Below are 14,641 nucleotides of genomic sequence, written 5' to 3'. Positions count from 1 at the left end.
GTTTATAAAATATGGCTTACAATCGACGTCTACGAAGTTCTCATGCTGAGAACAGATCATGATATAACTGCGAGTTTTAACAATAAGAATTTGCACGAGCCGTTCTTAAGTTAAAAGCTAATGTAAGACACGATTGAAAGCTACGTTATTGCATTGTACGCTAACACACTTCGTGGATGGGATTGACACGACAGAGTGTTAAAAATATCCAGTTAACAAATACGTGCGTATCACACTCGTTAAGAAAATCAATTTTTTGTAACGTACGTTGTCATTACAAACGACTGAACGATTGGTACTGCTGGTGATGAAAGAATAGATCAGAACAATTAAAAGTAGACAACTCTTACGTCGACGAGTTTTGCGGACTATGAATTAAAACTTATTTCCATCTAATACTGCACGATACAGAGGAGATTTAAAATTCAAAAAGGAGTTAGTTCTGAATAAACATTCTTAATTTGGATATTTAGGAGATGCTACTCTGTCCATCTTCGACAAGTTGGTTTGTATGATTGAGAATGACGCGTGTTAATGGGATTAAATTCACGATTTGAAACCGTTATATCATTATCAGTGCACTTGCGGTTTGAAAAGAAAGGTTCCTCCTCTGTTATCAACTGTATCCAAGTACAAGGTAGTCAACAAATAAGATGATATTACAAAGTTTTGTGTTGGTAAAAATGTGTTGAAATTATATTTTAATACTTTTTATCATATAGCCAACCCGGGAAAGTTAGTGTAGGGCCTGCCTTGTAAATATGAAGTTCAGGGCGTATCAAATACGGCTCCAAACTAGAACTGACGTAGGTAAGCAACTATACCTACAGGAAGAAATTATAAGAAAACTAGTAATTTTAGAGTATAACAAGCAAATGGACCCGTGCTTCGCTACGGTATTCTGCACTGTATAGAGATATCGAAGTAAATTTCTGTACATGCAGTGAATAAGATTTATTTAAATTTCATGTCTCTTAGCGTTATCCAAGAAACAACATGGGGTGGTACACATACGCTGTTATCCAACGTGAAGTCTGAGTTGAGGAGTTGTGATGATAACAGCTGGTTTACTTGCCTACTGCAATTCACTAACAAGTTGGGAAGTTAACATTATAATGGCAGGCCCTATTGCCTACTGCGCGGTCACAAACCATTTGGGGAGTTTTGGTTACAATGGCAGCCCCCTTCCTACTTCCAGACAGATTAGAGGTGGGGTTTTCATTTTAATGGCAGGCCCCTTGTCCTACTGCCAGTCAGCTTACTGCAAGTCACAATGAGTTGGTTAGTTTCCATTAAATGATCAGGCCACTATGCCTTATACCAGTCACATTTTAGAAGGGTATATTTAGTTGTAATAATGGGCACCCTCGCCTTCAGCCAAACACAACCGGAGAGGGGAGTTTTGAATAAAATTGCATGTTCCCCTGCCTTGTGCAAAATAAATCGATAAGGGAATTATACATTACAATGGTAGCCCTTCCTTACTAATGCCAGTTATACAGGAATTGGAGAAGTACCCCATTACTAATGCCAGTCAAAGTCGATGTGGGGGGGGGGGGTACTGATTACTATAGCAGACACACTCCTTCAAGGTCACTACAAATCTACATCAATGAATATATATAGATCGACATCCGAAAGTATATACATTTTTAAAATATTTTAGACCTTCATTTATAGATTAACTGCTGCTGAACGGTTCGTCATATCGACAAACGGATTGCACCATAAGACGCCGTATTTAACGGTCTAAATGGCTTGTCATATGACATTTTCTAGTATATCATCTATTCATGGGCCAGATATAGTTAGAACGTTGAATAGGGTGAAATTTGGGGAGGATTGTCCCACAGTGCATTACTTTTCGGATAATTATATAACAGCTACAAACATCATTTGGCTCACATATGACTACTGGGTGGGCCGATGTTCGTTTAGAATTTTATGGTTATATATTTCCTGTAAGTAATTCAAAGTATGAATTATGCTTGCAAAAATGCAAAATTTACTTAAAATCCAGAAATAGAGAAAAATGTAACGTATAAGTAATAGAGACACGACAAAATATCGTAGGACCAAAGTTGTAGATCACTCCAAATTCAACTAGCTTGTGCCATCCGTTTTGTGATACGACCTACCGTTTAGCTACGAAATACCTCGAAACGATGGTCTGCACCGTCAATAAAATTGCCTCCATATTTCGATATTCTTCGGGGATAAAAAGTGAAAAATTGAAAGATCTTGGAAATTTTCAGTTGGTGACAGGCTAAAACATATAATTTTTCCAAATTTCAATTTTCTAGCTCGTTTGGCATATTGTGCTGCAATCTTGATTTTGGGGGAGGGTGTAAAAATTAGGGCTTTTAGGAAACTAAAGCTAAGAAATATGTAGATGTCACTTATTACCCCTTAAACGGATAGATGTACAAAAATTCCGCCAAAATAGTCAATGTACAGACACACGGTCGTTACGATTTCACTTACATAGGTAGGTAAAGAATCTGCTCAACGTACAACACCTGTTGGGCTATGTCCGCTGGACGTAGCCTGCAAAACCGACCGTTCATTACATCTCACTTATTAATCCTCCTGTCTAAAAAATGCACGTGAGAAAATGTTTTAGAAATTGATTTCCATTTAGGATGGTAGATTTGCATTAACTTTTGATGTGCATATTTTGTGGGAGGGCAAAAACATGGTTTCGGTTCAGGATAAACTCCTATTATATTTAGGTATTCAGAAATAATTTTGGCCCTAAAACCTACCCAGCCGGAATGAGTGGCTCAGATGGTTGAGGCGCCGGCCTTCTGACCCCAACTTGGAAGGGTCGACCCTGGCTCAGTCCGGTGGGATTTTGTGGTGCTCAGATATGTGAGCCTCGTGTTGGTAGATTTACTGGCACGTCAAATAACTCCTGCGGGACTAAATTCCGGCACCTCGGTATCACCAAAAACCATGAAAGTAGTTAGTGGAAATAATAGCCAATAACATTATATTTTTAAAATCTACCCAAGGAAAGGTGGATTCCCAGTATCAAGTTTGGTAGAAATATATCCACTAGTTTTCAAGTTATAAGAATTCAGAAAAACAGATAAACAAACAAACGGACAAACACGCCCTAAAGCTAAAAATAATATGCAGATGGTCATTATTACACCGGAAACGGATAACTGTATGGAAATGCTACCAAAATAGTCAATGGAAAAGCCACGCGGTCGTTACGATTTTACTTATATAAATGCCAGATAAGCATGGGTACGTTTGTAAGTGCAGACCTTCATTTCGAGATTTACTGTTTCCACCACCAGAAAAACTTTTATTGCTCTATACGTTTAGTCCTCAAACATGTTCTCGTATCTCCTATAATTATGGGTTCGATTGAATTAGGATGTTTGAATGGTAAGAAATTTGGGTACATTTTTAACACTTTACATTAATTTTTGCATGCATGTGTGAAAGCTTGAATCATGAAATTTGGCTCCCATATAGCCGTTGGTCGTGTCATAGTGTGTGCCATATTCAATGACTACTTTTCCTATAAGTGTGTCAAACTCTGAAATATACGTGTAGAAAACACAAAATTTACGCACAATCGAAAAATATAGACAAATCTAAAATGTAAGGGAGAGAGAAACAAAAATGTCATAGGGCCAAATTTATAGATCATTCCAAATTGAACTGAGATTGTGCCATCCGTTTTGTGACAGAACTTACCGTTTAGCCACAAAATAAATGTAAACGAATGTCTGCGCCGTCATTAAAATTGCCTCCACATGTCGATATTCTTCGGCGATAAAAAGTGAAAATTTAATCGTGGAAGTTTCCTTCGGTTACCGGCTGAAGGTATAATTTTGCGAAATTTCAATTTTCTAGCTCGTATGGCAGATGTGCGCAAACTTGATTTTGGGGGAGAGGGGTTAAAAATTAGTACAGTAAGGAAACTAAAGCTAAAAAATGCAGATGGTCAATATTACCCCTTAAACAGGTAGCTGTACGAAAATTTCGCCAAAATGGTCATTGTCGTTACGAATTTATTTATATAGATAGAAAAGAAATCTGCTCCACGTACAACACCTTTTGTGCTATGTTCGCTGGACTTAGCCTGCAAAACCGACCGTTCATACTATCTTCCTTATTATCCGCCTGTCGAAAAAATGCACACGAGAAAAGAGCTTTAGAAATGGATTTCCGCCAAGGTTGATGGATTTCCAGTCAGATTGGTCTTGTATATTTGTGGGAGAGTCCATTCCGGGACTTCGAAATGGTATGGACCTTAAAAATCTGTGGATAAATGGATGATGAAAACAAAATTGGTTAAAATATCTTCAATAGTTTTCAGGTTATAAGAAATAAGCTTTACATGCACCTACTTTTGAGTTAAGTCCGTTAGGACTTGTGCTGAAAAACTGCCCCTTAGGGATATTTCCCTCATGTATCCTCCTATCGAAATAATGCAACTGAGGAAGAGAGTTTTAGAAATCGATTTCCGTTAAGGCAGGTAGATTTCCATTAAGTTTAGTTGTGTATATTTTGTGGAAGTGCAAAAATCAAGGTTTTGGTTTCGTATAAAACCCGAGTCATTTCACGGATTAAGAAACAATATTGGCCCTAAAACCTACCCAAGGACGGGCGGATTCTAAATATGAAGTTTCGTAGGGATATATCCAGTAGTTTTCAAGTTATAACAACTCAGACATACAAACAGACAAACAAACAAACAAACAAACAGACAAACAAACAAACAGACACTAAAACTTAAAAATATGCAGATGGTCATTATTACATGTGAAACGGATAGTTGAATGAACATTTCGCCAAAATAGTCAATGTACAGACTCGAGGTCGTAACGATTTCACTTATATAGAACATAAGAAATCATGGAATGAAAGGAGAAACGCAGGAAAGGCTGACTGGCGAAAACATTATAGACCACAGTATTCATAAAAATGGAGTGGAAAGGAAACGCTAATTATGTGGACTCATATTAAATCATAGGGAAACACTGGCAAGATGGAAGTAATATTTTAAAAATCATTTGAATGAAAATAAATAATTTTGTTCAGACTTGAATAACAGAAGTGAAGGAGAGCAGCGATGGAGTGATTTTACGGTCGAGGAATAGAGAAGACAGTTCCTGTGTTATACTGCAGCAAGAATAGGCCAAAATGAAATTAAATGATGAAATAGTATACAGTGGGAGTGAATGAATTAAATAATTATATAGAATAATAAGATTAACATGGAAATTGAATTACGTGACTTCTCATTGGACGGAAACAGTAATTTCACCTATCTATAAGCAGCGGAACAAGACGGATAGCAACAATTAACGACGCATTCTTTTGATTTGTGTACCAGGAAGGAGTTCAGCGGCATGGATGGAAAGTGTTAAACTGGATAGCAGGCGTCAGGACCGATTTTCAGTAAGTATTTCCTACATCAATGCTACAATTTTAGATCAGTGGCTTACCTTAATTTCTTGCAACCATTCGCGAAATATTTAATATTATCCGCACCGAGCGAGTTGACCGCGAGGGTTAGGGTCGGGTATCTGTGAGATTGCATCCGTGAGATGGTGGGTTCGAATTCCATCATCAGTAACCCTAAACCACAAGCAACAACAACACTGTCCATTTAGTAGTTTGCGAAATACAGCCACATATTTTACTGAACGTATGAAGTGATCATAGTAATTCATTGCGAATTATTCAATCAATGAGGCACAGAATTAGAAATCAATTGATCAATCTAGCCGGCCATGTTTGTTAGGCATTGCTGTTATAGTCAATATTACGTAAATAATAATCGTAAGGCCTCAGCTACCATTTGCAATTTTGATCAGGTGCCATATGTTAGCTTCGCATCCAGAAACGGAACTCAATTGGGTGAAAGACGCTGACTGAACTTCCTAAGACTAAGAAAATTCTGAGACATTATCATCGATATCATGGCGGACTCTGTGCTGAAAAATTCGTTGGCGAATGATAAACATCACTTGTACATCCTGACCTGAAATGCCATGTATTGGATTTTCTGTTTCCAATTAAATCAGAAATGGCAAGTCCACTTGATGGTTGGAAATTTTAATTTTGAATTTTATCTAAAAACCCACTTACATTAAAACAACAGATAAAAGAATAATTCGGGGTCGCGTAGTTGTGAGCTTGTATTCGGGAGATAGTGGGTTCAAATCCCACTGTCGGCAGCCCTGAGGATGGTTTTGCGTGGTTTCCCATTTTCAAACCAGGCAAATGCTGGGGCTGTACCTTAATTAAGGTCAGACGTTTCCTTTCCACTGCTAAGCCTTTCCTATCCCATCGTCACCATGAAACGTATCTGTGTCGGTGCGACGTAAAGCTAATAACAAAAGTAGAATTCTTCGCTGTTCGGGCTAAACGTCATATCTCACAATGTTCTTACTTTCCATTATTTTCCTTAAGACTCAAAATGAACTGTGCGTAAATAAGTCATGCAAACATACATTACTAGAGGGCGGTACGGTAAGGTTCATTTTCCTTGCACAGCAGCATAGGAAAATGAACACAACGAATATTGTTCTGATGGACTAATTATCCATATGTGGCGAGAAGGCGTGACCAGTCTTAAGGAAAATAATGAATAGGAAGTGCTTTGGAAGATATGACCTTTTGCTCGAACAGCGACGAATTGTTCATATGAAATGATCAGGATCCCGATCGTTTATTCCCTAACAGAGGTGGCTATCGGTTGGATTACCCCTCTTGTCTGATAAACACGAATTGTGTTATCAGAGATCCTTTACTCTATATGCCGACATCACACGATACGGAGTTCCGAACGGACTTTTCCCCACTCTTCAATAAACCGACACCCTCAAGCGGGTTTGAAATCGCAATCTTGGGATCCGGAAGCCGGCGATCTACCACTGATCCACATAGAAAGCTAGCGTTAAGCTATCTGTGCAATTACTAGAAACCAGTGCTTTCTTTTAAAGTTTTCCGGATGTTTAGATGTTTCAGGATATCGTGTGAAAATATATTACTTGTTAATTGTAATTTAAATGAACATTTTTGAACTATTTTTGCACCGTACTACATGTCATTGGGAAAAAAAATTACTTTGTGATAACAATTCATAGATGTTACTCATAGATTATTTATGATTTTTATTTCCAAGTCCTGTTAAAGAGGAGTAATAAGTTCATGGAAAAATATTATAATCTCCTACCCATCAAGCAGCATCTCGCCACGGTTTTTCACCCAGTAGTTGATGGTGTTTGGGAATGCCTCCACGTAGCACTCCAGTTGAACGTCCGTTCCCAGTGGTGCTCCTAGCAGTTGATTTGGCACCTTGATGATAGGAGCGACTGAAACAAGCCAAAGATGGTTGCATTACAGGGAGTTCAGATCCGCTCCAGTTATTAGCATTCACTATCTCTCTCACTCATTTTATGGGATCGTCTCACAAATACAATACACTTCCTTAATTACTTTACAGCGGAAGTTTCCAAAGGCTTCCTGAAGTAATTCCTTCCCTTTTATAACGTTACCAGTAAATAAACAGATCACCTTACGCTATTTCAAATCAGAGAATAAAACAGCAGACACGTCCTCGCAAGAAGTTTGATTTTTAATTTCGAAGTACAGTCTTGTTCGAATAGTTGCATTAAATTTCATTCATGATGATTAATCAGGAAAATTAAAATGACTATAGAGACTAACCTTCGAACTAGCAATTTTCATCCAGAGTTAACGGGGAGAGAATTACGTAACGGCATCGTAAATAAGGTCTGCGGTCCTAAGATACACTGACATGCGATTATGCTGCTAAACCCGCTAGTCAGTGACTAGGAGACAGAAAATCTCAATATCTGTTTAAAGACAGGGGTCGCACATTGGCACAAAAATGTGATAATAATACTTTTTCATTTATATCGTTACCGGTATTCGAAAGTAAAACTTAAGCAGGCACCAAGTAGCATTACTTATGAATTATGATTTCAAAACAACATTACTTTTCTCCTGTTGACTCAGGACGAATGTTTCAAATTTGAGAATTACTTGCTATCCTCATCTTAACTGTCCTGAACCCGTTTATCACGGTCTTCGATTATTGGACTGCAATTTTGTCACATCGTATACAATGTATTTTTAAACTTATGGAATAGGGTGTAGTACCTCCTATATCCAGGTTTTAAAATGCAACGTCTTTTATAAATCTGAAAGCCACACAAAACGCCTAGTTCACTTGTGCACTATTAACTGCTAATGGGATACTTTCCCTACGGAAGAAAGATGGAAACTTTACCTACGGGAGGACGCTGCAAAGTTTACCTCAGGATGGCATCTACGTAATCTTCTCTGCATGAACGTCTTCTTGTGAGTCAGTGATGTGTACGAGATGAAACATAAATTAAACAAATAAATGAAATAAACACTTTTTTTGCTTGTAGCTTTACGTCGCACCGACACAGATAGGTTTTATGGCGACGAACTAAATAAACCTTTTATGGATCATAATTTACACAGTGTCCTGCTCCGTGACTTTGTGATTAGCTTGCTGGCTTTGGTCCAAGGGGTCCTGCGTTTGATCTCCAGGCGAGTCAATGATTTTTATCGTCATAGGTTATTTTCGTTTGGCTCAGGTACTGTGTGTTCAACAATAATGTCATTGTAGGTAGGGCCCCATCCTTTTTTACGTGCTCTTCGTGCACGGACGTCCACTCGAATGATCTACACCAGGGCTCACTGGAAACCATACGACTTCATTATTATTATTATTATTATTATTATTATTATTATTTACGAAGTGCTTGAGAATTTTAGACAATCATTTTGCAGTGATAGCGGTATTCTTCAGAGTTGTAGGCTCCTTAGGACTTATGAACATGGTCAACAGCGTTAAGAAGGAACTCTTCTAGTGAAACCTTCCCTATTTTCATATTAGTCCAGCAGTTTCACTGGAGCTTGCATCCTTCTGAATTCACACACAAACACGCACACAAAAATTCAATATCGTCTCAAAGCATTGTACTCGAACCATCGTCAATGCCTTTTAGGAGGCACCACAATCGCCGTCAACTTCCATTGCTTTCATACTCCTAGTAGACGCTCACTCAACTGTCCTTTTCAATTTCTTTCGCTCCCATTTTTTCTGGATGGCAGTCTGATCTTCTTAGGTTCATAATTCGATGTTAATTCATCCTGTGATCTATTTCTGGAGGAATCATTTTCTTATTTCGGAGACATTTAGACACTTTCCTCGAGCTGAATTCGTTTCAGTGTTTCAAAAATTAAATCTCTTAAATTCTTATAACTTTTTATATTTCGTTTGGCCTTATTATTTTACCTTCTAGAACAGTCTTAACCAAAATGAGCCCACTCGCAAACTCCTTGAAATATTTTGCGTTGAGCTACATTAATTTTACGCTTGTAGCGACGCGTGGTTTTATACCCATAGTTTACAGCCATCTTTCGTCGTACGATGACATCACTACTAAAACTGTACTTGACTTTACTCTTCCAACCTTCTTCATTTGAATGACACGTGGTTCATCCGGTTCTCTCTCATACTTTCCGAGTTATAATAAAATGTTTGGTATTCTCAATTTCGCTGTATCGCCGCCAGCCGTCCATACGAATTTGTAGGACATTTCACGTCAGAAACATTAAACTATGAGTAGAAAGGTTAACTGTAGAAGACAAGAGATATGTTTTAGAGGGACGCCATCTTCAAACGTTCAAGAAATAGTAAAATCAGACTTTAAACTTAAGAATGAGGAACAAATCGCTAAAGTTATAACAAAAGTTCGTTCCACCTAAGTCAAAAGCGAACTCCTTCACTGTGGTAAATCATCCACAACGATCATATTTGAATGGGCCCTCCAAAGATTCTGTTAGTTATATTTTGATGAGACAACGTTATATACGACCTGCTCAGGCGTGGACATATGTTGTTATGGGAATGTCTCGGGCTGGTAGCCTTGTGACCGAAATGTAAGAATCAGTGTTTCCCCACTAGTTCGACGCAACAACGTTGCAATCGTCCCAAAAAGGATAACATACGCGTGCGTAAACTTTCACTAGTAAATGAAAACGAATAAATGAAGGGAAAGTATGACAATGAACTTTTCCAAGTGGAAACATAGTAAGAGGAATGTCTTACGAGATGTTGAGAAACCCACAAAGTCTTCCAGCAACGCCCTAACACCAGGGATGCACAGGATCGACAAGGTAAGTACAACAACGTTGTAAGGTCTTATTTGCTGCTGAAGTATACTTACGTAGTTACAAGGCAAAGGTATTAAAAACTTATCTTGTTAAACTTATTGCTGTTTTCCAACATTCCATAATTATCTCTGTATTGCTAATGCAGTAAGGTATGTACCTACACATTATTATTATTAACTGTGCTTGTATTCTTTAATATATTCACTAAAATATTCTACTAAAACTGCAGCAAGAGGGGTTTCTTTTCATGTCCTTCTACTGTTCAGAGACTGACAGAATGAACTACTATCTACGCAAATGAATAAACGATCTTTGATTTGATTATTAAATTCGTACGTTGCTAAGAATTGTTTTAGCAATAACTTACAACGTTATTCCTATTAAAAAGAATTATTGTAACTCATAATGCTCAGAGAAGGCATTTTAGCTACTTTAAAACCACAGCGACGATGTCACAGTGAAGCGCAGCAAGACCTGTATGACGACCTAGGGGCACCAGAGGGTGTGCAGCGGTCCTACAACGTCGCTGCTCAGCACGAAAGAAAATCCAGGGATAGTGTTGCCACCAAATATATCTATGATGATCGGAGAACATTATTGACTAATGATAGAGCCATTAACAACCACTAGAATGGGTGTTTCGAAGGGTTAATAAATGAGGAGTTTCTACGAGAGAGAGCAGCTTAGCAGTGTCCAGTTGAGGGGCCTATGCTTGAAGTCCCCCCTTCCAATAACGCAGTAACTGTGTCAAAAACGAATAACGGCAATAATGGCCCTGATTATATTCCAGCTGAACAATGAAAAGTTTTCGGTGCCGGAGGATTTGAATGGTTGACGAAATTGTTTAACAAAATCTTCGCTGGCTGGATTTCTAATGCCAGAACACTTCCGTCAAAGCTTCTTTGAGCGCTTCTATAAGCAAAGGGGGTGATGTTCGAGAATGTGAGAATTTCCTAGGCATCAAACTCACCTCACGTACACTTAAAATCTGATAGCGCGTCATAGTAGACTGCATCAAGGGTTTAATTAACATCCGCCGGAAGCACTGTGATTTCACATCCGATATGCCAACAACTGACGTAATTCAGACTCTGCAGATTTCGATTGAGAAACACCTTGGGCTACGTAAAGACCTCCATATGGTTTTCTTCGATCTGGAGACAGTCTTCGATCGCGTTCCCAGAGATATTATCTTGACAGCACTACAGCTGAGGTGTATGAGAGCATGATCCAAGATATGTACTTCCGTCCATCTACTATGGTGAAAACCATTGCAGGTCTTTCAGATAGTTTCCGTACTGATATCGGTGTATACCAGGGGTCAACACTCAGCTCGGTACTGTTCAGCATTGTCAACAACTACCTGACGGAGCGGCTGATGACAGGCCTGCCGTGAACCATAGTTTATGCAGACGATATTGTTTTGGACGGTGGGTCATATCAGGAGGTTGAGGCAGTCTTGGAACGATGGCGAGTAATACCTGAGGCAAACGGATTAAGAATGTGCTGCAAGAAGACAGAGTATATTTTCTTTAACATTCGCAGCCAGGGCAATCGGGCCCACACAACACTGTCTTCCTTGCTGCAGAACCACTGATGATGAACGACAAGTTCAGATATCTTGGATCAGTCATCAATACTGATGGTAATACCAATGCAGATGTCAAGCATCGCATCATGTGGATGATGGATGAAATGGCGGTCTCTTACTGGTGTTCTCTGTGATAACCGGATGCCAGTCAAATTAAAGGGCAAAGTGTGCAACACCACCGTTCGTCCTGCCCTCATGTACGGCAAGACAGAAACGCCATGACCAGCGAATGCATGTCACAGAGATGAGGGTGTTGCGATGGTCGGCGGGAGTCACTCTGCGTGACTAAGTGCGCAATGAACATGTGCGAGGATCTTTCAAAGTTTTGCCTATCAGCGACAAGATGGAGGAGAAACAGCTCTGCTGGTATGGTCACGTCAGAAGGAGAAATGAACACCAATTAGTACAGAAAGCTCCTGCCATCGAAGAGACGAAGGGGGGAAAAGGGCGTCCCAAAGCAAAATGGAAACGAACTGCTGTGGCTGCACGGTACCCCTGTTATATCTTGAATATAGGAAATATTCAACTTAAATTATTTAAAAACAGTTGTACTAAATCACCTTCGGCATTTCCTTTGTTAAATGTAGTTACCAGCTCTGCGTTTCTAAGAGGTTACTCCAGCGTGTTCACAAACACTGAATAACTCGTAAGTTGAGCGCATTAAATTATATTTGCTAATTGTCGTTATCCATTCATGTGGTAAATTCGTTGGTTTCTGAGGCAAAACTGCTCTTCAAATACACAATAAGAGTGATGTAATTAGCTACTCTAACTAGTTTATGGATAAACCATGCAGCTAAATAGTACGAAGTTCTGGTGGTGGTTTGTGTTAGGAGGAAGTACAACTGGGCAACCTTCCCATATTAACACTGGAGAAAAAATGATGGGATACGACACTTCGAAAAATGAAGGTATCGGCCAAAGAAATATAAAGGCCACGAAGTTCGTGAAAATAATGAAAGACTCTCTAGGCTCCGACTGCTCTAATACCGTCGGGGTAGGAGAAAAACAAGAATTGGCCAAGGGAGTTCGGATAGGATAAAAAGGAGCCAGGCGAGTAATTGGAAGCAAAACCAGGACTCGGCGAAGGGCCCCGTAGTCGCAATCCACGCTCCCAAGTTAAGAGTCTCAGCCTGAACCCCACCCTTTTAGCCAAATCTTACGACAGGCAGGGGATACCATGATTGTATACTACCACCCCCACTAAATGATACAAAATCGACATCTGTATTACGTTTTCAATATCATGTGAAAACTGGTGATCATAATTTGTAGGGCTACAGTCTACAATTGGCTTTTGCTAAGAAAAATATTCAAGGTAATACTCATCAACTTCACCACCACCATCATCATCATCATCATCATCATCATCAAAGAAGAAGTAGTAGTAGAAGAAGACCGAGGAAGTGGCAGTGCGATTTGGGTCACGTAGCTATCAACTTTAATTCGGGAGATAGTGGGTTCGAACCCCACTTTTGGCAACCCTGAAGATGGTTTTCCGTGATTTGCCCATTGTTCTCACAGGCAAATACTGCCGCTGTTCCTAATATAAGCCACGGTCGCTTCCTTCCTATTCCTAGTCTTTTCGTATCCCATCGTCGCCGTAAGACTTATCTGTGTCGGTGCGACGAAAAGCAGATTGTAAAGAAGAGAAAGAAGGAAGAAGAATACTTAGACATTGTGTGAATATTGGGCTACACTTATCATTCTAATCACTTGTCTCACTTTTATAGGAGTGGTATTGCACTTGCGGTAGATAACTGCGAACCTGTTTGTATATTAGCACCCAAGCTATCACCTGCCCGTCGTAAGAGGTGATTAAAGGGCCCCAAAGTCTCTTAACTTGGAAGTGTAGGTTGGCGACTAGGGGGCCCTTAGCTGAGTCCTTGCTTGTTTTTCCCTTAGCTCGCTTGTGCCGGGCTCCTTAATGTAATATTTCCTAAACGACCTCCATTGCGTAGTTAACTCGAAAAAGAAAACATGAATAATAGTATTATACCGTTGCTTTTGGTTGCTTCTTTAGAATAATCTCAGTTTGGAAGCTTTCATAGAACAGTTTGAATGCTTGTATTAAGAACATTTTTGGGATGGAATGCCACTAGTGTTTCTGTCCATCTACTCTGTTCTCTCTGTACTTTTCAAACATATTTTTCTTGACACGGGAAAGCGCTTTTATCACAGGCAATGTTGTTGAGATAACCTGTGGATTCTTTGTAAAATTAAATTAGAAAAAGAGTTCAAACCCTGTGGGTTCTTCTTCGTAAACCGGGCGAGTTGGCCGTGCGTGTAGAGGCGCGTGGCTGTGAGCTTGCATCCAGGAGATAGTAGGTTCGAATCCCACTATCGGCAGCTCTGAAAATGGTTTTCCGTGGTTTCCCATTTTCACACCAGGCAAATGCTGGGGCTGTACCTTAATTAAGGCCACGGCCACTTCCTTCCAACTCCTACGCCTTTTCCCATCCCATCGTCGCCATAAGACCTATCTGTGTCGGTGCGACGTAAAGCGCCTAGCAAAAAAAAAAAAAAAAAAAAAAGAAGGTTCTTCGTAATATGAAATTAGAAAAAGAGTTCAATATTACACCAGTAAAATAACACATTTATAACCCTGTATATATGATTAAATTCTAACACCTCTCCAAGTCTGATATTATTTTTATACAGCAAACCGTACAAAAATAGAGGCTCCCTACGAGGCAAATTATAGCACAAAACAAACACTTTTGCCCTTTCAAAACCCAAGAATTGACTTCATCAATGATGCACGCATCTTCTTCAACTTCTACCCCAATTCCCTCATCCAGGTGAGTTTGCAGATGCAGGGAATAGAACCCAAGACTCTGT

General features: G+C 39.4%; 1 protein-coding gene across 1 annotated transcript in view; it reads right to left on the bottom strand.

Moving 5' to 3' along the window:
- LOC136858336 (lachesin) overlaps window positions 1–14,641 on the bottom strand; it is a 1,056,232-nt gene that overhangs the window by 172,563 nt on the left and 869,028 nt on the right. Inside the window, exon 5 of the mRNA XM_067137802.2 lies at window positions 7,208–7,346. Within this exon, the coding sequence (XP_066993903.2) occupies window positions 7,208–7,346 (139 nt within the window). The remainder of the gene's footprint in view (window positions 1–7,207; window positions 7,347–14,641) is intronic.

Source organism: Anabrus simplex, chromosome 1 (assembly GCF_040414725.1).
Source record: "Anabrus simplex isolate iqAnaSimp1 chromosome 1, ASM4041472v1, whole genome shotgun sequence".
NCBI lineage: Eukaryota > Metazoa > Arthropoda > Insecta > Orthoptera > Tettigoniidae > Anabrus > Anabrus simplex.
The sequence above is the reverse complement of the archived record's forward strand: the minus strand, read 5'-3'. Positions and strand labels throughout refer to the sequence as shown.